The following is a 26,506-nucleotide window of genomic DNA, read 5'->3' on the forward strand; positions in this document are numbered from 1 at the left end:
CACAAGTTTTGCTATCAGGAGTTAAGAGCTGTTTGAAAAGTGAATATGCAGAATATCAAACCCAGACTATTAAATACTCTTTTTCTTGCTATGACAGATTAAGGTGGTTACCTGTAATTTCAGCAATGAATTAACTTAATCCTCTAAAAAACTATGCTTGCACCTGATACTATGTCAGATTTTGTGACAGATCTGCCTCTCCAAACGGAAACTGTAGCTAGCAGGTTCAAATTGGCTCTCAAAGACTTGAACATGTCACTTGAACATCTCAAGAGTTTCACTAAGAGCCTGTGAAAAGGTCCATTTCCTTTAACAATACAGAATTAGAGTTTTAATGCTTACTGGCAATCGAGAGTGCTTTCTTTTCTCCCTTCTTGTGCCCAGTAACTTTTGTTATCAACTCCTTTCTTTTTAAAGCTGTACAGACTTCCTTTGCTTATTAGTCTTGGTAGCTACTATCAGTCCCATTTTTCAGACTAGGTGTACTTCAGGTATCCTCAGGGACCCCTCCTAGTTTCTTTTGTTGCACTCTCACTTAAAAGTCACTTCTGAGACTGAACCATCAACAGTTACTCTATCAGATACAGCCTATTAATTTACACCTTCCCATAAGAAGCATAAAATTACTTCTCAGTAACTTAAGTCAAACACTGAATCTTTCTAAATGTTCATGGGTTTTCATTATTTTATAAGTAATTACCTCATAGCTACTTTATAGATACCTGGCCCACAATCAATGTTTATGAGGAAGTAATTAAGACAGTGAAAAATTCAATAGATGTATGATGGAAGGAAGGCCAAGGTTTTACATTTAGAGTAAGTATTGTCACAAGTTAATTTTAAGGTTTAATTATCTACATACATATATGAACAAAACTAAGACACGGAAGTGTACAACACACTGGTAAGTCTCACTTCTGTACCCCCACACACGTATACTTAATAATGTGATACATAATTTACAAGTTAATAAATGAAAACATACATTCCCTCCCAATTCACCATGCTGCTACTCCCCACCTATTTTTTTCCCCTTATAAAGATTAATCTGTAAGTATATATGGCTTTCTTTCACTGCAATACAATGCGATTCTTTCATCCCCTGACTCAGTGCAGGTTAATACCTTGCTATAAAAGATACATAAAGACACAGTAAAAATAAAAGTCAATCCACATTAAATCTTCAGTTTTTTGAGGGTTTTTTTCCTTTTTGAGGGGGGCTTCCAAAACGATAGGAGAGGCAATTTAACAAAAGCTCCATTTTACATGTTCAGGAAGGAGATTCTCTAATGCCTCTGATATCTAAGGAGGCAACCCCATTCAAAGAACTACACATAATTTCTGGTGCATTTAAAAATGGTTCATACATTTCACAGCTTTACAGTAGGATATGGAGGCATAACAGAAGACAGGATGAAGTAAAGTTTTAAGCATAGTTTATTAATTTCAAGCAACTGCCACTTCTCAACATCCTCCACCCACATTACAATTTTACACATGCTGTAGAAGATCCCTCTATCTCCAGCAGTATCACAGTCTGGTCTGCCTTCTGTATGGGGGTCAATATACACATAAAGGTTCTTCAGAGGTTTAATGCCACTTATCCTATGTATGGAGATAAAGTATTATTAAAAAGGTTTTAAAGGAATCATTAGCTTCTATCAAAAACTCTTGAACAGTAATTAATTATTAAACTAAGTAGTATACACCAAGGTAATAAAAACACATTCTAACTCCACAGGGCTGGAATCTTGTTTTTTTCAGAAGGCTTGGAAAACTGAGTATATTAAAGATTAAGCTCCTTATCACCACGAGGGAGAATGTAACAGCAATCAGGAGAGTAGATTTAGCCAAACCTTCTGTATGTAGGACCTCTAACAAAGACATAAATTAAAAATTTGTGCTCAGGAGGAAAAATTAAGTTATCCTCCTTACCAGATGAGCTGAGAAATTTTTCAGTGTTGCACAGCTGTTCTGTTTGCACCCAGCCACAACTGTGAGAATTCAGCTGACTGTAGTGGCAGCCACAGCTACTCTCCTCAGAGACCTCAGGCTCTGGGACAGGCATTACCCAAAACTGGAGAGGGGCCTTATGGTGTCAAAAATTCCCAGAACTAAAGAGTTTCCTACTGTTGTCAACAAGAAGTACCAGCTGGATGGGGGACTGAAATCCACTTTTTTGTTTAAATAACCCCTGCCAGCTATTCTCTGTATAGATGATAAATTTGACAGAATTGAAACAAATCATGAAACTCCTGAAGTTAAAGAAAAAACTGCATCACCTGCTTAAATGTTTTCTGGTTATCACATTTATTTTAACCAAATATAATGGCCCTTTTTTTTTAGTAAATGTAATAGATTTTGTACTGCTCATTCTATCATTTTAAGAATACTTAATTTAAGGGCAATGCTAATTGACCTGCATTTAACTGCAATAAAAAAATCTCTTAAACCAGAAACAAAACAATCAATGTAACAAATTTTAATACAGCAAGTATATTTCAGGAATTATCAGTAATGCAGCAGTGTTAATTCTAAATTGAAATGCTGGAAGCTAAAAGATTAAGACAACTAGATGAAGTGTATTTTTCATATCTTTTATAAGACAGAAACCTTTGTTCATATCTTCTGGTAGCCTTCATCTTCTTTTGAGCTGCACCTACAACACAAAGAACAAGTAAACGAGCAACTTTATGCTTCTCCAGAACAGCTTAAAACAATTCTGTAGGCATTAAGGGGCATCTTTTCTACTGCTCTGTTTCTGTATCACCAACTCATTTCATTGTTTCATATTCCTAATTTAATAAAGTACAAAGCAACAGAAAGACTAAGCTATTACTACAGCTGTGTAAAAGTGCCCTCAGACGTGCTGCCTATGTTGTAGAAGTGCAAGTTACACTTGCTGTATTTAACAAGCAAGCAACTAGTGTTTTACTAAACATGAAAGCTTAACTTCTCTCATTTCCTGTATGAAAAAGATACCTCAATATGTAGGAATAGGGAGAGATTAGTTTTTATTAGGGATTTTACAATATAAATTGAGAAGAGACAGGTTGACAGTTCCAAATAGGTATACAAAACCACCCATCTCCTGCTTGTTTTCGTAGTTAGTTCATTACAGCTCCTCGGTGGGGTATTCCCCACCAGCAGAATGACCTGCTTTGTGGCATTTTTCCTCATGCTTGAGTGCACTAAGAGTGCATGACTGTTGCCATTATGTACCTAGATGGATACAAAAATCCTTCTTAGTTCAAAGTATTATAAAGTATGTGAAACCAGTGGGGTTTTCACAGCCTGTCAGAATATATTAATAAAAAAATGAAACGATGAACTTTTTAACATCATCAAAGAGAACATTAAAACAGCAGTATGGACCTGAAAAGGTTGTTTCTGTTTTCCGCACGCTGTATAACCAACTCAATTGTCTCAATCTCTTTTAACTTGTTGCTAAATGTTTATCTACACATGCTGTCAGAAATAACCTTGTTAGGAAGCTGAAGTTGGTGTCTCAGCAAATCAGACCCATGGAGTAGGCGTTGAGTGGCCTGTGACTCGCTTTCCTTTTTTCTCTTTCAGCACCATCAAAAAGGAAAAGTGAGAAAAACAGCACAAACATTAGTTAAAGCCTGAATTTAATCCCATGTCCTACAGGAATAATTTCATTACAATGAAAGCAGACAGACAGTATCTGTAGGGTTTTCTGCTTTGTTTTTAAGCAGTGATAATTATCTATCCAATTAATATAGCCTATAGCTCTCCCAAAGATCATAACATTTAATAATCCCTTTAATTAAATGATTAATAGGAAATGCAGGGGCAGGTCTTACAAATTACCTGATTTACCATCACTGAAGACAGATTCTTTTAAAAATGGCTACAAATGCCTTGTTCACAAAAGACTTTATTATCTAATGATGCATACTGAAAACATACAGAAATCTGCATGGTCCACTTTACATGCAGCAGAACAATCTTCACTTTACAATAAGTAAGTGTCAACTGTTTTATGCAAGAGACAACACTTTAAAGTCACATTTCTTAAAGAAAAGCTTCATTTACAAAAGAAATAAAAGGTAAAGAAGCAATTACCGCTTTTAAAAAGCAGCTGCTTTGTTCAAGAGTGGAAGGTTTATGCCTGTATTGAAAGACAACATGATCACAAATAATGAAAACAATGAACAAATGAAACACTTTTAGCATAAAGCAGTACACTTTCAAAATGACATACAAATAGTTAAAAATTTTCATTATGCTGTCTACCTATCCTTTAGATATAAGGTCTTTCAAATGAGATCCCAACATATGTAATTACTAAATGAAAACTCTTCTGTAAGTATTGGTTCTATGTCATAGTGAACTGTATTTAACAAAATGTATACAAAGTCTGTAGCAAGTTGATTAAAAAAACTAAAGTAATAAGAAACAGTACACTGAAGGCGCTCTATCCATCAAGTGCGCTCTCTCCCAGTTTTAAATGTGATGAACAGAACAGAAGTTGTAACTATGCCACGGTTGCAATGCCAGAAAATAAAACAAGATCATTTCTCAAACATGCAGGGAATTCTGCCACAATGCTATTGTCTCTCATTTGTCAGTTGTTCCAGTAAAATAACAGCTTAAACACCGGTGATGTTGATGGGTTAGCTTACCTTCAGTGTACTGAAAGTTGTACACAACCTGCTTTAAAAGAGGAGACCATCCCTGCAGGCAGGCTCAAGAAGGAACAGACCCCCTTCGGCACTGACTACACCAAGGGCATGCTGCTGTGGCCTGCACACACACACCTAGGAAAATGTGAATATAAACAGCATTTATGCTGGCCATTTTGTAAAGACAAAAATGAAGCCAAGTCTGCTAAAAACAAATCAACCACCCAGTATTACTTCTCTCTTTTTTTTTTCTTTCTTTTTTTTTTATAACAGATGCTTTTTTCTTTTTATAATATATATGAACTGCAACCATATACATTAGCATTGTACTTTTGTGCAGTCTTGGCAATTAAAACAGTTCTACAGTGAAAATTTTCACATAAGACACAAAACAGAATTACTCTAACATTTCTAAAAGAAATATCAGCCTTGATGTTAATTCAAATGTATCATTTCTTCCTCAACTTTGCAGGGGAAATATTTATGTTTATATACATTAATAACTGCTGTGAAATTTCTTCAGTCTTTGTATCTTAATTAATCAAACCCTTTGAACTTCTTCATCTGGTTTAAATTTTCTCCTGGATGAAGGCGTGCTGCAGAGCCTGGTTGATGCTAATCCGTTTAGCTGGGTCTAGCATTAGAATCTGGTCCAACAAGTCCTTAAGCTGGTGCACTTTTTTACGCTGGTCTTCAGGGAGTCGTTGGCACCCAATCAAGTCTGCTAAAAGGTCCTTGGTTGGATTAATGGTGCTCATAACAGTAACCTTCTCCTACAAACACAGAAATGGTAGTCTTGTAGAACAGAAGTAATGCACAAACCCCCCATCCATCCCTTCTACAGAGCTTCAGCAGCAGCTTCTCTGCAGGCTTGTCTCTTTTCTGAGCAGCAACACCCTGCCCCACAAGGCCTCATAAAATCACCATGTGCAGAGAAAAGAGCAGCAAAAACACTGTCGAGGGGGGAGGCCACCAACAGAGGTTCACACATGAACCTAACATCCCAGTTAACTCAGAATGTGGAAGTCCACATGGAAAGTTCCTGTATCTGTCCACTATTTTGTGATTCTTCTTAAATATATCTCAAGATGAAACCAAAATTAATAGTGACCTCATACAATATAACCATATCATACTAAATGTCCTCCTACAAAATGAAGGCAGAATTTCTTTCATTAATAATTTAAGGATCAATTATATGGAGATACCCTGTATATCTACCAGATGAAATTTAGTTTTCTTAATCATGTTCCTACATCCTAGGGGAAAAAAAATACCTTTGGCCATTTTATAACTATGTAATCTGTCCATACTGCTGCAAAAGACTTTCTAATAGCTTATAAAATCTTGTTTTTAAGTATGAAGTCAAGGTACATTTGAAAGACCATGTAGTAGGAAAGCTTGGAAAAAGTCATGGGTTAGTCAACACATGGAGGACTTACCCTTTCCGTCACTTTATCTACTTCTATATACATAAAGTTGAGATTTTGATCAAAGTGCTGATCTTTGAACACACCTTTTCGAATCATCTGGAAAATGAGGAAGAGGCAAGACTTTAAGGCAAGTTCTGTGTCTTACACATTTCACAATTAACATCAATGTCTATTAATTTACTAATGTAAGTAATTTTATACTAATACAAAAATACCAAAGGACAGGAAGTGATGTTGAGATTGAATACAAAGATGCAGTTCAAACCCTTCGAAAAAGGACACAGTAACATTCATTGACTTACGCATTTTTTTCAGGTCAGTGCTTAGAGGGTTTCTGCTTTCACTTTATACTTAAGTCTATGAAAAAGAAGCTGTATACTTTCACTTCATAAGATTTTAAATCAGTATAAATTATACAGTCAGAGAAAAGTCTAGTATTTACTCTTAAGAAACTGTATATATGATAAGAAACAGAATTCCAGGACAACAAAGACTAAGTTCTACTGTTTATTAGAGCAGTTTCATATATTAAGTACTTATTTTTCTTACCTTGTTTGGCATCTTTCCTTTGAGATCCATGGCAAGTTTCAACATATGATTATTGGTTTTGCCAGGAAACAGTATTTTTCCTGTATAAAGCTCATATAATGTGCAGCCTACAGACCACATATCTATACCATAGTCATAGATTTTTCCTATAACTGAAACAGAGCAATTCCAGTTAATTCCATAAAGGCATACTTCGATATAATATCACAAAAGCAGATAAAATGAAAAAGTTCTGATTTTTAAACTATATTGGCACTGCTCTTCTTAGGAATAAAAAGCTACCATAAAAGAAGGATGTAAACCTTTTAGCTTTTGAAGTATCCCTATTTTAGAAAGGGAAGCTTTTATCTAATGCCTAAAGTGATCAGCTTTAAATTAGCAAAAACCAGGAAACATTGCTCTAAATTGAAACATAACTATAACCCATCAAAATGACTTTTCACTGAGCTGATCACCAACATACGTGAAGAGTCACATGAACATGCCTTCAAATTCTGAATTTTTGACAGCCATCATACTCTCAGAGTCATGTTTTGCTAAGACTAGAGGATAAATTCAAGTCAAATTTTCATCTGCTAATACTGGCAAACTTGCTGGTATGTGATAAATGTAGCTAATCCAAAATGTACTTACTGATTTCTGGAGCTCGATAAAATCTACTAACTAGATAGGGTGTGATGTCATTATCTGCGACGTGTGAAGCTGAGCCAAAATCACAAAGCTTTAGTATCGTTTTAGACTCGTTCACCTGCAAGTTAAACATAAATATCCATTAGCACTACTTGTGGACAGAATTGATAACAGAACTGTAAAAGTGACAACACATTTAACTCAGAGACAGGAAAAATATTCAGACTTTAAATTGAAGTTCCTTCCTCTCGGAATTCTAAAAATTATAAAAGTTGCTCAAAATGAGAGTTAATGTCTTCAGATCCTACAAAATACAAAAAAAGGTCAGTTTCATTACTTTTCCCATAACAAAATATCCATGGACCCAGATTTCATTCCACATATTGAAATTTTACCAATTGAGACTTGCAACTCCAGTATTTAGAGTACCACTTTTAAAACAACATATTATTCACATCTCATGCTTAGAGATGTGAATAGTAGATTTTACTGCTGAGACAGTAATAAGAGAACATTTTAGATTAATTAAAAATCTGAGTTTGTCACAGGGATGATGTCCAAAAAAACCAAAGGAAACCACTGGATTCCTCTGATGTAGCTCTCATGCCCTACTGGAAAAGAGGCATTAAGGACCTTTCCCCATCATCTCACCCACATAAAATCTCCATTCAGACTCAAACAACCTGTTTCCATTTTGTAGAAAGCAAGAACATCTCTCATGTATTGATGGGAAAATTTCAAATATTTCTCCTATAAGACACTGTCCTAGTTTGGAAAGTCTTTCTATAAAGATAGAAGAGGGTGAATGTTTGTTTGAAAAAGATTTTATTTAGTTGCTGTGTTGTATTTTTTCTTGCTATTCATACCACAATATCATTTTATATCAAAGTGCCAACCCCTAACATTTTCAGTAAATTTGACTTCACCTAAATTAACAGGATTATATGAATTACAAATACTTCAAAAGTTTTAAATTATTTGTTACTTACCAAAATATTATCTGGTTTAATGTCTGCATGTAGGATATTGCATCTTTTAAGAAGTTTTAAAGCCAGGAACAATTGCTGGCTGTAGGAACGCACAGCTTTAATGTGGAGTCCAACATCTTTCCCATACTTCTTCAACACCTCTCGTAAATTCATACTGTTAAGGGAAAGGGGGAAAGAAAGACTTGGAAAGAGCTTAACAAAAAAACCGATAGTGGCCTCCTAAATTCTACAACAAACTTGAACAATCCACTTAGCTTTACATATTTTTTGAGAAATGTAGCATTCAACATTCCACTGTGAGCTACAGAACTGAATTTAAAAGGCTGGTCAATCAGCTCTGTCTTACGCTGTGTAATTACTTACTGCACTGGACTTACTTAGTTCAGAGCGTATTTGTAATCAATATTGATATAAGAGGATTTATTTACACAATAACAGCATTTTCTTAACAACCATAAACCTTTTGTACTCCTTTTTCTCAACCATAAATGAAAAAGGACATGTGCAAAAGATAAAAGCTGATAAGATTTTTTGTGACTTAAGCAGCAGATTAAAAGACCATCATTCCAGGACAAAAACATAACTGGACATAATTAAGTAAAAAATGTCTTCTCAAGAGATAGTGCAGCACAAGACAATAATTTGTTCTACAGCTTATTAATGAAATATGATAGTAATCTCACAAAATTTGCATTGTTTCAGTATAACTTATCTTCACCCCAAACATGGCAAAACTCAAAATATGACATAGACAGAAAACTTGGGATTTGAACAACTGATGTCTCTAGGTAGGAAAGGGGACTAAGACAATTAAGATATCTTATCTACCATAAAATAGTATCTACAATCAACTTGTCACAAGACCTTAATTACTTGAACAGGAAGTAAGCATGCAAAGAATTACTGTAACAATTTTCTCCCTAAGGCTGTTACTATATGTGTATTCTTTACAGAATATACAACATTTCCTGAATCTCTCTGGGAATGCAACTTAACACAAACCCTTAAAATGAAGAATTATGAAAACTAATAAAAATACTGACATATGCAAAAAATCATCAACCGCAGTACTAGAGAGATGAACCATCTTTAATACATTTTCTTGTTTCAAATATTTTCCAGGCAGAAAAATCCAAACAGTGCTGAAAATAAATCAGAAATAGTCCAGTAGACTGTGAATTTGTGCCTACAGACAATTTTTTTTTTTCAAAGTTCCTTGTATTCTGGAATCTTGGCACTAGAACAAGGTATCAAAACAACAGCCAAATCCAAAAAGGTAAAGAAAACACAGTAGTACTTTTATCTTTTACAGAGAACCCCAAACATTTGTTATCTTACCTGAGTGGCTCAAATACCAGACAGAGATGTTGTTTGTGGTAGAAATGCCTAAACAATCGTAGACAATGAAACTTGTCATCAGGATCAGCATCATTGAGCTTCTTTAAAAATTCCAGTTCTTTTAGGCCAGTTTTTTGCCTGAAAACAGAGATATGTGATTATAAAACAAAATCAGTTAAATTCTAATATCTTTTTAAATATAAACATTCATTTGCGTGGCTATAATTATTCAGGAATGAGAAGTGCCCTGGCAATACTTAATGTACAACACCCGAAAAACCAAAATCACAACAATGGTTTGCTGTCAGTGACTACACACTAGGAAAGTTCATTTAATTCCTGGATATTCACTGTACCTTTACAACCTACTTATCCTTTCCTCATTCTCAGTTGCATCTAAAGCTAAAATTTGATTTTGTCCTGTAATGTGACAAATTTCAAACAGCACTCACTTGAGAAATTTACTTTTTTAAAGAAGTGCTTCACCACATACAACAGTATTAAAAGATTTAAACTGAACTATGTATTTAATTACACATCTAAGCTTATTATCTATACAACATACCAAAGTGAACACCTTCCCTTTTGCCTTTAGAACTTCTCTAGATACTTAGTTGTATAATAAAACAAATCCAGTTATACACACAGTAAGACAATTTTTAAAATTTCCAAGGTAAAATACATGGAAAAGATTTCCATTTAAGTTGTCATTAACAGAAGAGGACACAAGAAATTACTGTGTAAATACTGCAACAGATGGTGAAAACAAGTATTGTAGACAAGTCAAGTCCTCAAATGACATAGCTTAAGAGATACTACCTGTTAATGTTCACCCATTCTGAAAGACAATTTTTATTTTGTATTTCAACAGTGAGACTACCATCTCCTTTTATCCTTTTCCACGTATCTCATATACATGCAAATGTTTAGAAAATATGCACAAAAAGTAAATGCATGGAGATCTTTTCGTAAGTTGCAGATGATTGACTGGGATCCATCCCACAGCCTGCTGAATAGATTTGATCCATTGAAACAAAATTTTTACAGTTCACATCTCCCACCTCAAGAAACTTAGGGCTCATAATTCGCTGTAACCTTGTTTCTTGCTATCACTGTTCCCTGCAGTTTTGCAAATGAGAAAGTGCCTGATGAAAATGCAAATACCCTTCTTCCTGTGATAGCTGTAAAGAAGTGTGGATACACAGTCCTCAAGTGCTTCCCATTATCTGGCTCATACTAGCAGAAAAGGCAGGAATAACAGCTGTGATCTGTTACTTCACTTGAAACAAAGGGAGATTCAAATCACACCATGAAAAACTTCAACTGTTCCACATGCTTTCTAACCATCAAAAAAACCCACTACTTACATAAGTTCATTGTTCCTGATGATTTTCACCGCTACTTCTTGGTTTGCTCTGGCCATGTCCCTGGCTCGCACTACATTGCTGAAGACTCCCTGACCAGTGTAACCATAGACATTGTAACGTTTATCTAGAACTTCACCGATATTAACACCTGAGGGATAAAACCAAGCAAGTTCAAGTTATGAGGTATAAACGTAATGGAACTTTTTAAGAAAAATAAACCATTCTCTAGCATTACAAAATATGAGGGTAAACAGCAAGATCCTTTAATTTCATGGTGTACAATGTTTTGTATCACCTAGCTTTGTGGAAATTATGGGGAACAAGGGGTGGCTCTCTAAGTCTGGAGTCCTTTCAAAACTGAGGTTAAAACCTGCATGCTTGTTTCATCCATTACATTACACACTCAGAGAGAGCTCTGGGTTGTTCTAATGCAGATGTATCCCATCTGCATTAGAAGAACATTTCAATACTTTTATACATGAGGACCTTCACTCAACATCTGTCCTTGCAGATAAACAAACACAACTTACGGTAATAGCCTTCTGCATCTGTCCAGTTATCCCTGAGATTGGGGTTTTCTTTGAAGTCTTTTCCAAACCCAGCAGCTCTTAGACGAGCACTCTGAAATAAAAAGAAAAGTAACAGCTTTGCTTGTGTGCTCTATATTTTCCTTTGATGGTTACTTCCCAAAGCTCTTTCTCCCTACTAAAAAACTGTTCTCTCCACAACATAAACACACTTATGGTTGCAGGAGAGAGAAACAACTTAATGTTATTTACATACCAGTATCTAAAGACTGATGCATGGAAAGAGGATGAGATCAACCAACAGAATTATTATTAAACATAAATGGGCAAAGTATCAATTAATACTCACAACGAATTTATATAAGTCACAGTAGAATGCACATTTTGGACCATCTAAGTAAGACTACTTATTTACAGTAAGTTTATAGTAAAAAAGTTCAGTACTTTGCATGGAAAACACAACTGTTTAAGCTTTGAATTTCTGTTCATTACATGCTACTTGTTTCATACTGTTATACATACTACCAAAACACTTCTACAACTGCTGTTAACATCTCTTAACATACTGGGTAATGTTTTAATCACTAATTCAAAACTATGAGTAAAAACGTTTATCTTCAGTTAAACAACAGTTTCTGGAAGGGGGAGCTGCTCACTTATAAGCCATATAAATCCCCACTTTTAACTTCTAAACTTTTAGAAATGCACCCTCACACACACACTACCCTTTTCTGCGTCAGAGGGATACCATTGTTATTACTAGAGTGAAACCACAGCCTGTGTTGTATCTGCCATAAAGATCCTCCAGTTAATTTTGGTTTAAGTTAAGAAGAAAGTTCTTGTCTTTAGTTATTTTCAACAAGGCACAGGATTTATAGAGAATGGCATGTTAAGTCTCAAAAGTAGTCACTGGACCAACAATATCTGAGAGTCATTGCAGCATATTTAGAGAAGAGCTAATGAAAAAGTTTTAAAGTAATACCAGGCAATTTACCTCTTCATCCCAAAAAAATCTCCAAACCAACCACCAGATTACTCCAACACAGCATCATTAGTCAATTATAGTATCTTACACATTTTTTAATTAACCATATATGAATCTCTGGAAAAAGCTAATATCTAGAACACTGCAACATGGTAACAATAATAAGTTGAACTTATAAATAGATTGATGTTTTTACCATGTGCCATTGTATTCAAACAGCAGGTGAATTCCCCAGTCACTAACTCTGGTAAAATTGCCACTAGTTTCAGCAGGTTTTATTTCACTGAAATACTAATTAAGAAGCACTCTGCCTGCCTTGGCTGACCAAAAGATTAAGAACATACGAAGTCACTTAGCATGAGCTTTTACAAATCAAAGTTCTCACAATCCTCAAGTGACAGTGACTCTAACATAAATCGAGCAGGAAAAAATCATACATTTAATCTCCAAGAATTACCTACATCAAAGTACGCAGCAAACATATCATCTGATTCTGTGAACATATCAGGAGCTAGCAGCTTCTTCTGAGATGAACCTTAAAATGAAATTCAGAATACTCAACATGAAAAATATGTCAAATGATAACTCTGTTGCCAGTATAATTTGGCACTTGGTATCTTTACAACAGTGTCTAAGATCAGTACATTGGCAAACAGGTAGTTCTACTAATGTTTCTAGCAAATACCATTTCACATTCTAGAATATAAAACTCAGACTACTTAAGTTCTTCAAACAACTCAAAAATTTATATCTCTTTGAAAAACTACCTGCAATAGTTTTCAAGTAAGCATAGCAGAAAGAAGAAAGTACATACTTATATGCTCCTTACAAATAATGACTATATATATATGTATAGAAAGAACTAAAAAATTACTACATGTATATATATATATAAATACAGTAATATTTCAAACACTTTTCAATACATAAATTCATGCTTTTCTGCTAATCATAAGATATTTTACCAAAAGCCAAAGTTATAAAGCCCAAAAATTCTTTCTTTGGAAAATGTTTTCTCCAACCCTGTTTAGAAGGACTCAGTGTGCAGCTTTTTGTCAAATACAATGTTTACTATTATGTTAAAGAGAAACATTTTTGTTATGGTCAAGATTATCCCTCTCTCACCTTTTAATAATCTTTAAATCCCAAAGACATTTTACTTGGTTGATAAGATAAAAGCAAAGAAATATAAATGAAGTACACATTAGTAAAAGCAAGCAAACTTGAAACTATTTCATTCATGTACACATTATGGCAGCCCTCCGTGAACATGGGAAATTGGAAACCCTCCCTTCACTACGCAATGGAGAAAAATAAACTATTAATTCAGCTCAGAGGCTTCAGGTCTTGTGATGCACAAACTCCTTCCATACCAAATAACCAGACTGAAATCTGACAGCATAAAAAAATCATCCAGCATACTGATACCACTATTTCAAGGCATAGATCTGTCACCTGGCATTTGTGGGGAGGCAGTTTACACCACTGTTTTGAGCTACAGACCCTTCTAAAAAACTTCCTCAAATTTTCCTTTTAGTTCCAGTTACCTGTACTGGGCTGCAATGAGTTACTGACTAGTTTCCTAGCAACTTACTGCTCTGGCCCTGTAAGAGGTCAGCATAGAAATAAAAATTTACTCTTGTAGAGGAAGATAGCCCACTGGTTTTGGCTGTTGTTACAGCCACCTCCAACCCAGAATCCTACCACCCAGATGTGAATGTAACTTTAAAAACCTTTTTTACATGTCCATGTGGAACATGCCTACGTAGTTAAGACTTAAATTTTCATATGCTTTAATAGACAAAATCAGAGAGCAGTACGTGCTTTGACAAAATAGGAAAAACACATTGTCTGTTAGACATAATAAACCTAGACTTGAGGTTTGCAAAGAAAGTAAAACGGTTCTTTTCACCGATGCTGCAGGAGAACAGTCTGAAAACACATGCCCCAGGGAAACGCTAGGATAAACTATAGAGCAGTACAGCAGTCCCAAAGAGATACAGCTTTGTTACTTTGAAGAGAAGCATCCACTAGAGACAGCATTTTTAGCCCCCAAAGATAAGTGTAGCACAGGACGTGAAATACAAGCTAACTGCAACTCTCCCTCGGAGGGGCTAGGCAGGCTCCACAGCCCTCATTAAACATTGCTATTGCAATTAAACTGTAGAGAGAAACCAAAGCAGCTTAGACTTGCTCAAATACAACCATACAGCAACTGCACACACCTCTCACTACTTGGAAGATGCACAGTAATCCACTTTCAAAAGACAAGAAAAGCAGCAGACTTTCAATACTACAGGGTGTGCAGGGAGATGTTCCATGTTCCTTTTGCTGCAGCTGGCAAAAGGCAGATTTTATATCAAAATTTATTTAATTTCAACATGGCTGTACAATGGAGTATATGACAGGGGAGAAGACAAAGAAAATACCCATTTCAGCAGCTATGCTACTAAAATGGACTTACTAGCAATGACCCTCAAAATCATTTGTAATCATTAATCTTAATAATTGTTAATTACTACAGACCTACCTATATTCTTCTGTCATAGCGGCTTTGACCAAAAAAAGTTATAAAAGGAGCATAACTTCCAACCCTCACAAAATAAACTCCTAAGACTATGCTAAGCTTCTAAGAAAACAACTTGCCTCAGTGAAAAATTTATAAGGGTTAACTCTTAACCATATAGACAGAACGGTTATTAGCTCTTCCAAATGTAAAGCACAAACTGTGTTAAGAGTTACTAGACATACAGAGAAAATGTTCCACTCATACCATTTTTCCTAATGAGGAAGATTTATTTTAACGCTATGTTTTTAGTAACATAACATTTGCAAAAACGTTCACAAGTTCCATCCAAAAAGCCAACCTACTTCCTAGTCTGGAAGTATGTAAGTAAACTAAGCTAAGTGTCGGAGCTTTCATAAATTGCACTAGAGAGATGTCAGAATCTCACCATTGTTCTGTTCAACTGTCATGAGGTTGTGCTTGGCTTTCACTGATGCCTCAAACGTGTCCACATTTTCCCGTTCATACTCCTTAACATCAGCAGCAACTCTTTCTAGGATGTCGTCAGGAGAATTTGAGCGACTACGTGTACTACTCTGAGGACTGCTTGGTTCAGATGGTAAAGATATGTTACTGTCTTCTGTCTGGCCTTTGTATTTCTGAAAAGAAATTTACTTTTTAATAGCATATCACAGTTTAAACATTTTAATATCCATCCTTTCAATGGTTTGGGCTTTCAGCTGAAACATTAATCTTTGCTTTCACGATCACCTATGTCTATAAAGACAACAGATTATTTTCAAAATGGGATATAACTTCTGAAAATTCAGTTTGTCACAATGCACCAGAGTCCATACCATAAGACTGAAATATTAATGTGTGTGCTTTAGTCTTTACATTTCTGTAAAAACAGATTATCACTAAATATTAACTACTTAGTTATGTACAACAAAATGTCAGCAGCAACAAAATTACTACTAAACCATCCTGGCACACAAACACTTAATACAGTCTTTGAGGGAAAATTACTTATTTTATATCCTACATTCTAGAATATTTCCCAGTTTTATTAGTGTTATAGTACAGAAAAGCAGCTTTTAGATTAAGTTTTTCTTTATGTGAACTATAAATCCTATTTATTCATTGGTGTTGAAAAATTTCAAAAGCATTAAAAAATTTCAAACATCATCTTTACAATTTTTGTCACCCTTAGGTACTATGAAATTATACAGATCTCACTTCCCATCCCAAAAGGCAAAAATCAAGATGAAGAAATGCTGCTACCCCTCAGTTGTCTAGGTGGAACTATTCAATAATACAAGCAGAGGTTTTTCCATTTAGGGAAATCGGCTCTGCAATTTGCTTCCAGTCTGCAATAACATCAAGTGTAACTTTAAAAAGAATTTATATGGTTTGGCTCAGTCACAGCTCTGAAGGATTTTTCAACGGGCTTTACAACATAAAACTCAAACCATGAACAGTATTTTTAGTCCTATTTAAAATAAGCACTATATTTAAGCCAGTAATTTTGTACCCAATACTAAATAAATACGCTACAGCATTTTGCCTATGTTCTAATTGTGTGCCAAATCTCACCTCTGAAAAGAGATAGCTGACTCGTACTGTACAATGACACCCCCTTTGGCCGCAGCTTCCTTCAGGGGTTTTGCTCACACATTACACCTGTGATTACTGTTACCTTGTTACTGGAGTAAGAAGTTCAGGAAATTCACATGTGTTTTTAGGGAGGAACCTATGCCAGTGGCTTTACAAAACTGACAAGGATAACTTCTACTAGAAGCAAACTGATCAGTTAGGTTAATCAATATATAACTTACTGTTACACTGATGTTGTTGTATCCGTGATACAGCTACAGAGAAAACCTACAGATGAATGTAACTGAAGAACATTTTTAACATGCCTTAAGACCACCAGAGAATGTTTAACTGCAGCAAAAAATGACTCACAGAAAAGTCACTTCAGTTTTAAAAGAAATGCTGTGACAACAGAAGTGCAGAGTTTAAGAGAGACTAACATTTACAGTGAACTAACTGGAAAAATACAGCACTAGGAATTACTATTGTAATGTAGCAATATGCAAAGAACCTTCCATTACCCTGACATTTTACACTAAAACACAGAATTAGTTCCTGTAACCATGTACCTGAACAATTGCTTGCCGCTGTAATCTCCTTTGTCTTATCTCTGCTTCTTCATCCTCTTCTTCCAAATCAAAGTCTTCAAGACTACAAAAATATGATATTTTAATATCACTTCATAAACATATTATCTACTGAATTATCTACTGAATTTTACCAAGTGCAGTTGCTTGGCATATAAAGCACAGAACATATTGAACAATAGCTGTTCAAGTGACTCAGAAAGCAATGCAGTGTATCCCACTGCATATATTTACATTTCCTGACAAAAAAAATTCATCTCTTGGTATCTCATTGTGACTTTCTGCATTCTATTTTTAATTGCAAACCATTAACAGCTCTCTTCTAAAAGACAACAAACAAATAAAAAATCCTTGTTCCTTTTCACTGTAGCATCATTTTTCTTTATTTAATTAAGAATGCATACTCTTGCACAATTGAATAGGCAGATGTTTAGGAAATATAAGCACAATTTGCAGACAGCAGCTAATCCTTTCAGCTATTAAAGTTTTTCCTCAAGCAGTAAGTTTTACCAAACAGACCAAAAGTTTTCACAAGATACTGATCAAGCTGAATTTAAAAATCTAATGATACATCATCCCCACAAGTCTGCCCACTAGCCAACAGGTCTTGGTATTTTTTGCATATTCCAAGTTTTTCAGATTCTCACAACACTAATTTGACAAGACTGCAAGTACAACAACATGATCATGGTTTTTGGTAACAACTCAAATCTACACCATCGAGATAAATGTTAGTTCATTCTTGCTATCAATGGAACTGCAAGTTATAAATAACCAGTGTAAGTTAGAAATACAGTCTTACTTTTCATCTGATGAAGACTCCTGTTCAGCTTTCATGCCCTCAGAAAGACTACCTTTAAATTTGTCTTCTTTAACTTTGCTTCTGCTCCGACGTCTGTGGCCACCACGTGACCTGGACCTCCTTCGAAGGCGAGATCTACTTCTTCGGCCTCTATCCCTGTTTGATAACAAGAGATTTGGATTTTGGGTTGGGGGTTTGTTTTGGCTTTTTTAAGAAAAGAAGGAAAGTCTTTTCAGAAAACATAAAGACACTAAATGATTCCAAGTAATAAAACAATTTAATTAATGGAGGACAAAATGAATTTAACTGTGCTAGCACATATGAATATGAAAAAAAAAAATAGCACTGTCTTTTTACACATACAATAGCAATCCTTATTCTTTCTGTAATATCTTACAAAATACACTTAACAACACAGGGTGTCTTTACCTCCTCCGAGGAGATCTACTCCGCCTTCTGGGAGATCGGCTACGTCTAAGGGGTGTTCGAGATCTCCTCCTAATGGGGGACCGAGATCTTCTTCTGGATGGGGACCATCTGCTGGGTGGGCTGACATCCTTGGATCTTTCACGCCTAGACAAAATGTCATCCCTGGTCCGTGTTCTTAAAACAGAGGAAGAGAGTGGTAGTAAAAATCAGAAGCAAGCTGAAAACAAAAAAATCTATTCCCTCTAAAAACTCACTTGAAAAATCTTACTGCAGGTGAGGGACCACAAGATGGGCTTCTGAGGGAAGGATGGATAAGTAGGCTGCAGAGCTGGCTGCCCTTCCTGCATGTCTCTCCCCACCCTAGGAACTGTGTGCCCATACAAAGATCTAGTTTAGGACAAGTCTGGAAAGAGCTCATTATTACTACCACAAAGCTAAGAGAGGTTTTAAAACAAAGCTTGTGTTTAGGTCTTACATAAATAGTGGCCTGTTTTCATGTTTACCAGACACAGTACTGAAACAATACATAAACCCCAAAATCTTATACTTGAGAATTATCTCACCAACTTCCCACCATATTATTGAAATTTAGGCTTAGGGTCATGCTTCTTCACAGTAGTGACAATAATGTCTGTTTCAGTTTGGGCACTACAACTGCATGGCTTCAACATTTCATACATTCTAAAACAGCAGATTAAAACTAGAATACTTAACTAAAATCTAAATATCCCTTCTCAAATTAAAAAATAATTCAAGTCTGATACTATATACACTATTCAAAATTAGTTTATTCTTGCCTAAAAGGACTCAACTATTCAAGAAAAAAATCCTTGATGGGATTAAAAAGCTTAACTGTATGACAGCAAGAGGTCAGTCAAAAACTGGAAAGAATAGAAATTATAAATTTAACAACTACTCTAATGAGGCTGCATTAGAAATTGGAAAATAGTTTCACTCTATTTCAAAGGAAATGTTACTACTCTATTTTTTTCCTGCTCCTTAGTTTTGATTTTTTTTAGTAAGCTGGAACAACTTGGAATAACATGTGTCATATCTCATCAATGAACAAAGTACCTTAGGTCTGAAAGACTAATTCCACCCATTCTGCGATTTTTTCATTTGTTTTGAGCCTGCTACATCAGTTTCAATTACCTTAACTACAGATAATGATCAGACATACAGAACTGATGCAAAATAGTGAGGCAAAAGGAAAATGTATGCATGTGCAGAGTACTGGCAGTTTCTACAAGGAATTACTGTACTCAAATGCTGGAGTAGGGCAATACCTTTAGCTCAATTAATTTACATTACGTTCTTGTGAACAATATTGCACAAAAAGGCACAGGATGAAGAGTTCCAGGTTTCCTGACTAACACAGTAGTTGTACTGCCAAAACCTAATCAAAATACCTATTACAAAAAAAAATTCATTCAGAGATCACAGAGGTGAGATAAAAAGTGGGAGATGATTAAGAATTCATAGTAACATCACATAATGTGTAACTTCAGTCAAAGACCTGAGAAGCATCTTACAAGATTAGAACACTGGAAACAAACTTGAAAAATGAAATTACTGGGATTTTTTTTGTTGAGACAGTTCATTAAAACTCCTGAAATTCACTGGCAGTTTGAGTAATTACAAGTAGTTCAAACTTGAACACAGGTGGAATTAATTCAGATGTCTTACAAGGAAAGATTATTCCTGCTGATCTGCAAACACCTCCAGCAGAAAATATTTTAGTAGTCCCCCACTCACATGCTGCTCACCACGCAGTTACAGAAGTATGAATTTGACAGCAAAATTCTAGACACATGCATCACTTGAAATAAGTGTCTAGACAACCAATTCAAGCTGGCTGCAATGCAAGCTGTCAAGAAAAATGAAAACTGAAAGATGCAAAACACCGCAGAGGAAAAGTCGACTACTATGCCAGAAAAACTCAGTGGTCGGGTGCCGACACATTCCTGATTCACCAGAAAGCAGCCAGATAAACTGGTAGCATTTAAAATACTTGCTTGATTGTGTGAGCATCATTGGGACCATTCTCCAAAGTATCCAAAGATACCCCATACCTGAAACCACAGTAACCTTCAGTGATTCAGGCTGAAACTTTCACATTTTTAGTAAAGTGCCTATTCGTTAACCTTTGTGGTTCCAATTCATTTTAAATTCATACTTCTTAGTTCTCAGACTGGGTGAAGCTAAACCCCCTGATACAAAGTGTTAAATTATTTATTATCCAATGTCAAACTCTTCTGGCTCTTAAACTTCTTACAGCTAATGAAGTAGCTTCCAAAAACGCATACACTTATATCGTTCTCTTCTTAGAAACTCGCCACCCAGGCATTATTAGCTTTCAAATTGCAAGGTAACTGCTTTTGTAATTTAAATGTATTTTTAAAAAAATGCCAAGACTATACCAACACAATATACAGTTATCTATCCTTCTCCTTTAAGTGTATGCAAAATATGATCATTACATACAGCAGTCCAAAACAAAGCAACATTACCATCCTGCTAGCAAATGAAAATCCACAATATTTTGAAGAAGAAAAAAAAGACCCTGAAAAGGACATCTTGATATAAAGATCTGCTTACATTCACACATACTGACTCTATCATTAGGGCTTTTTTTGAGGCGAAAGAGGGGCTAACTACCCACTTTTAGCCAACACTTATATGCAATACTGGAGAGGATTCTCACTCCACAGAAGTTTTGGAAAGCAACAGAACTGCTGATAAAGAAACAAAATAGAAGCCAAATTCTGAATCCAACTAGAGATAAAAAGGAGAATGCAGTTACAAATCTTGTTCCCAGTAATGATGTGAGCAGCAAATAACTTAGCACTTTAACAAGTAGAAGATGAATTTGCATATCTGACAGCTGGGAAGAATAGTCTTTTAAAAAAAACCTGAATACATATAAATTAAACTCATGATATAATGTACTATCTGATGACCTTTTGTAATACCTATTTTCTGAACAAAATAAGGAGATAAACTCCAAACTAGAAAATAGTTCATCCCATAATACATTTTTCTGATGGCTCATGACACCTTTAAATTACCTGGGAGAAGAAAGACGCCTCCTTTCTGATTCTCTTCTTTTTCTTTCTGCAGATCTACTCCGCACTCTTCTAACCGGAGAGCGGGTTCGAGAGGGGGATCTACTCTGTTTAGATCTACGATCATTAAAGAGAGGGGATCTACTTCTTCTTGACTTTTCACGCTGTTTGGGAGATAAGCTTCTCCCTTTTGGGCTGCGGCCAGGTCGTCTAGGGGACCTGTTTTCTTTCCCTGAAGAAGCATCTTTAGAAGGAGATTTAATTGGCTTTTTTTCTTTGTCAGTCTCTGATCTCCTAGGTTTTCTATCTTTGGACCGTGATCGTCTATCTTTGGATTTACTTCTTAGTTCTGCTGGAGATTTAGATTTTCTACGATCTCTGCTTTTGCTTTCATTTACAACTGGAGACTTTCTGCGGTCTCTTGATTTACTTTTATCATCAGACTTATTTCTATCCTCTGGAGGAGACTTAGACTTTCTGTTTTTCTCCTGAGATCTCCTCTTAAGTATTGGAGACCTAGATTTCCTTGTCTGATCTTGAGACTTACTTCTCTTATAAGGACTTTTGGATTTCCTCCTTTCTTTTGACTTGCTTCTAGTAGTCTTTTCTTTGACTCCATCAACTCCTGCCTTGGCTTTCTTTTTGTCAGATCTGTGCCTAGTCCTTTCTTTTGATTCACTCTTACTTGCTTTCTTGGAACTAGTTTTATTGTCCACAGGTTCTAATTTCCCCTTAGCACTTGACTTTGTTGTAGGTCTTGTTCCATTTCGTGCTTTTTCATTAATCTCACCCTCTTCTTCAGATCCCGACTCATAACCTTGTAATATTAATCCCATCCCAGACTGGACTTTTCCTTCCATTAATTCGTTTTCAAGTTCAGCTTTCAGCAATGCTCTTTGTTTCTCTAAGTCTTCCAGAGGAGCCAAAAAATCAATTTTAGTTCTTTTAGCTGGTCCATCTTCTTTGTCAGAGGCATCAGCCACCTCTTTCCATTTATGTTTCTTATGTTTGTGTCTGTGTTTATGTTTTTTGTCCTTGTCATCTTCTGAAGTATGTTTGTGTTTCTTGTGTTTACTTCGGTGTTTGTGTTTCTTTTTTTTGTGTCTGCTGTGCTTGTTCTGAGGTTGGTCTGCCTCTGACACTTCCCCATTTTCTTCATTCACACTTTTCTCGGATGCCTCAGCATCCTCAACCCTGCAAAAAATAAAGAGATCAGTACTATAAACTCACTGTAATCCTTTATCTCATGTTAAATAGACAGCCTTTTATGATAGAAACTAACTGGCATTTATTCACCTACCTTTGGGAGAATTAAAAATGTACCACCAATTTAAGTAAGTTGTAACAGCAAACACACTTCCTCAGGAACACAGCTACGGCTGCAGAATGAAACAGTATGGAAAGAACAGACAGCAAACGCACTGACAAAACCAAATGTGTGGATGGAATCAATGCTTATGCCTTTACATTCAATTCTGAACTACCTGTTAATAGCATACAACACTGCTGAATATTTATTTGTCAGTACATCCTCACCCATGCCACTTTCTGCTCCATCCCAATGCCTAACCCAAGCTATGCCTTTAACAAGCATTTTCAAATGGAAGAAAACAGTTGTACTCCAAAGATAAAAATTAATTTCAAGGTATGATGCTGATCCTATTTTAAAATCTCATACAGAGCTGACTAACTCTCTTAAGACTTTTTTTTTCTCTAAGTGCACACACCTGTCAGAAAATCAAAAAATGGAAAATAATTTGTATTATTTATGCAATATAGGGAACACTATTGAGGAACAGGATAAATTAAGGAAGTCTAATTTCAGAGCAGATTTCTGATAGTATGCAGCAGATTGGCAGCTTCAAATATGTGGTAATCTTGACACATGTAAAATGCCATTGACCAAAACAGCTGAAAGTAAGTGTACAGCAGGTTATTAAATTAATAATATATAATGTTTCTTCTAAAAAGAATATCTTCAATCAACTATAATTTCTCCAAATAGTAACTTCAAAAAACATAAAATTCAGTCCTGACGTTACATATCTCCTAGTATTATCTTCCATAGCCACTGAAAGTGGCTTAGCAATAGGGGTTTTTACAGTGTTTAGCAAATACCTCCCCATCTCCTTCAGAACATCAAGTTACTGTCTTTTAATAAAGACATTTGCCTTTTGAAATAATATTATAGGTGCCAGTGCTCAGCTTTCTACAAATCACCCCATCTAAACTACAGCTTTGAAATTTACTAGTTACCACTTTAGTAACTTAAACATAGCTCTCTGCTGTATACTAAGCCTCATTAGGTGAAAAGAAATCCCCCAAACATGACAGTCAGGAGCAGGGGTTTAATGTACACAGAAATGTGGAAATGACCTTCTGAACTCTACTGGTTTCAGTTGTTTCTGAAGAGCATTACCAATCATCTGATCCAATAAATATATCAGAGACATATATTCTAAGCCAGACCTAAAGGACAGCACCTCACTACAAATTTGATTAGTGTCTTCCTAATTAAGGACAGATCTTCAAGCAGTGCACATTTACTCTCTCTTGCTTGAGCTAAGGCAAATTCTTATACTAGTAAATAAAACTGACTTTTCTGCAAAGTACACTAAAATTATTGGCTAAATTTTTTTATTAAAACTTTAATGCTATGAAATGATCAATGTCCAAAAGGAACAAACTGTTTGACTTAAGATTATAAAATATTCAGAGACTTAACTCAGAATGCTGCTTGTCTTTTACATTTTTATTACTACTTCTGTTTATTCAAGGCATACAGAAAGGTGTTTTTATTAACTGCTACCTCCTTACACTCCATACCATTATGATAAGAATATCAGAACAAAAGAGGAAAAACTGGCTTAAAAAGAGCTTATTTTATCTTGTGCTTGGCATTATAAAAAGTTTAAAAAAGAAGAAGCATTAAATGCAAAACTTCTTCTACTTGGATTTGTCATCCTGAGCAAGTCCATCTGTGACATAAGTGGGGAAATGCGACAAGGAGAATTTTAAGGGAACTATGTGCCCTTCAAAATTTCTTTCAGTTGGATCTAGGATCCTGTGTAAATCCCCAGTTAGCACATTAAGGTACTTCAAGACATTATAGAAATATTACATACAATACAAATCACATCTGTTCAAGCTGTTCTAGGTAAGTCTTCCTTCTCTTAATAGCAGAAAGTGACACCAAAATCTTTAAGTAAGTTATTTTGCTATTGTACATATTTTGGAGTTATGTAATAACTACATCTTAAATTCTGGAAAAGCCAGCTGGTAGCTAAGGTGCCAGACGAGACACCTCACCACAGCAGCAGCTCAGGCCACTACAGGCTGCCAATACAACTTCCAGCTGTCTTTGTAACTCAACAATAATATTAGGTTCATCAATATGCAAGAAACAGTTCAAGTTTTCTTCATGTACAGGGATACATTTATTTCAAGTAATTTCATTAAACTGTGGATAAACTTTTACTTCCATTAAATACTTCAGAGACGTAATGACATGGATGAAAAAGCCTTTTAAGAATATTTCAGAAGGTGATGAGGCATGTCTACATGTTTAGGTGCTAATGGCTTTAAACAGAGAGAGACTGTGACATGAACCTGTCATAGCCCTACTTTTTCCTATTTTTGAATTCAAGGAGAAGAACTGAAGGAAGTTCATAAGGATGTGCAGTGATTTCACTCATCTTCTTCCTTCATATAGAATTCCTATCATCAGCTTCTACCTTATTACTTAACTTTCTTCTCTACAATACTAAACGCTATTCTTCATGTGCATGTGTGTTACACAGCCCACATGTATTCCCACTGCTTTTCCTCACCTGTTTTCTACTCCCAGGATAAACAACAAAATCAAGCCTCAAATCAAAACTCGTTAAGGAGAAATAGACACAGAAAGCAGTTCATATGACTAAAATATTAACGCAGAAAAGAGCAGCGATAGCGCAAGCAAGATCGTTAACTCCCAGAATTTCCAGAAGGTTGTGTTCAGGAGCTCCTGAGTGCGGACAAACCCAAACCCCACGGCACTAACCGGGGTGCCTGGAAAACGCACGCCCGGGAGCCCCGTTCCAGCAGGGAGGCGGCAGCTCGATCTTCGCTTCCCAACGGGAGCCGAGACTTGCCAGTCATTTCGCGGGCTGGAAGGAGGGGCTGGCGGCAACAAATCACTTTCTGCTTCCACCAGCACGGGCACTTTCTATACCGCGAGAGCGGCCAGGGCCCGGGGGAAGGAGGGAGGGAGGAGAGTTCGCGGCAGGGCGGGCAGCGGCTCGGCGGCCCCGGGGCAGCCGCGGGCCCGAGCCGCCCGGCCCCGCTCGCAGAGGGGCCGTGGGGGTGCGTGTACGCTCAGTGGCGTGGGGGATCCCGGGGAGCGCCGGCCCGGACCGGCCTCAGGGATGCCCGAGCCCTGCGCGCCCGGGCGGGCAGCGGCCTGGCAGCCGCGCGGAAGATGCGCGTCCCTCCGCCCCGCGTCCCCGCGGCGGCGGCAGTCCCGGCTCCCCGCGGCACCGGCGGGGCGGGAAGGCGCGCGCGGGACTCCCGGGGACACGCGCCCGCCGCCGCTTCCCTTCCCCCTCCCCCCGCGCGGCCCTCCCGAATCCACGGGCGGATCCAGCACCCCGGGCCCCGCCGGGCGGCCTCGCCGCGGGGCCAGCGGCGCCTACGGCAGCCCCGCTCCCCCGGAGCGGCCGCCTTCCCCCATCCTCCTCTCCATAGCCCCTTCCTCCTCCTCCCTCACCACTTCCACCCGGACCGCTTCGTGTCGTCCCCGTCCCGCGTGTGTGTGCTTCCCCTCCCCAATCCCCCCGCCCCCGCTTCTCCCTCCACCTCCCTTCTCCCCAAAGCTCCAGAGCGAGCAGCCTCCCCCGCTCCAGCCGGTCCTTACTCGGGCGCTCGCTGCTCGGGCTCGGCCGCGGCGGCCATTTTGAACTTCCGAACTCCTTCGCTGCCGCCGCCGCTGGGAGGGGGCGGGGGGGAGAGCGGGGCCGGAAGTGAACCCCGCGCGCGGGGCCGGGAGCGCGCGGAGGCCCCGCCCCCCCGCCTGT

The 26,506-nt window shown here is 37.1% G+C and overlaps 2 protein-coding genes across 7 annotated transcripts in view; one reads left to right on the forward strand and one right to left on the reverse strand.

Annotated features, from left to right (window-relative positions):
* Nucleotides 1–1,419: 1,419 nt before the first annotated feature.
* PRP4K (pre-mRNA processing factor kinase PRP4K) lies at nucleotides 1,420–26,447 on the reverse strand. 6 transcript variants are annotated; one of them, XR_013340669.1, is made up of 18 exons: nucleotides 26,347–26,447; nucleotides 21,456–22,646; nucleotides 18,388–18,561; nucleotides 17,959–18,114; nucleotides 17,139–17,220; nucleotides 15,422–15,632; nucleotides 12,929–13,002; nucleotides 11,486–11,576; nucleotides 10,956–11,103; nucleotides 9,589–9,726; nucleotides 8,251–8,404; nucleotides 7,265–7,379; nucleotides 6,632–6,783; nucleotides 6,092–6,178; nucleotides 4,090–5,422; nucleotides 3,483–3,569; nucleotides 2,614–2,659; nucleotides 1,420–1,605 (listed from the first exon to the last, which is right to left on the reverse strand). XR_013340669.1 is itself a non-coding variant. In XM_021534866.3 (15 exons), exons 1-15 carry the CDS (start codon nucleotides 26,382–26,384, stop codon nucleotides 5,219–5,221), a joined length of 3,015 nt encoding a protein of 1,004 aa, XP_021390541.3. In that variant the 5' UTR covers nucleotides 26,385–26,447; the 3' UTR covers nucleotides 3,882–5,218. The 6 variants fall into 6 exon arrangements, 1 of the variants encoding a protein (XP_021390541.3); XR_013340671.1 differs by having other exon boundaries at nucleotides 1,420–3,569; nucleotides 4,090–4,135; nucleotides 4,650–5,422; XR_013340667.1 differs by having other exon boundaries at nucleotides 1,420–2,659.
* Nucleotides 25,715–26,506, forward strand: part of LOC110472824 (endogenous retrovirus group K member 8 Gag polyprotein-like) — a 37,196-nt gene continuing 36,404 nt past the window's right edge. The window contains exon 1 of the mRNA XM_077785918.1: nucleotides 25,715–25,796. The gene's annotated coding sequence lies outside the window, so the exon portion shown is untranslated. The remainder of the gene's footprint in view (nucleotides 25,797–26,506) is intronic.

Source organism: Lonchura striata, chromosome 1 (genome assembly GCF_046129695.1).
Source record: "Lonchura striata isolate bLonStr1 chromosome 1, bLonStr1.mat, whole genome shotgun sequence".
Lineage (NCBI taxonomy): Eukaryota > Metazoa > Chordata > Aves > Passeriformes > Estrildidae > Lonchura > Lonchura striata.

Excerpts from the sequence above, each read along its gene's own strand:
- PRP4K (XM_021534866.3), bottom strand. The coding sequence starts at position 26,384 with ATGGCCGCCGCGGCCGAGCCCGAGCAGCGAGCGCCCGA. Across the intron at positions 9,727-10,955 it reads ATCAGGAACAATGAACTTAT|GCAAAAAACTGGCCTAAAAG; the intron begins GTAAGTAGTGGG and ends CTCTGTTTTCAG. Across the intron at positions 6,784-7,264 it reads TTATCGAGCTCCAGAAATCA|TTATAGGAAAAATCTATGAC; the intron begins GTAAGTACATTT and ends GCTCTGTTTCAG.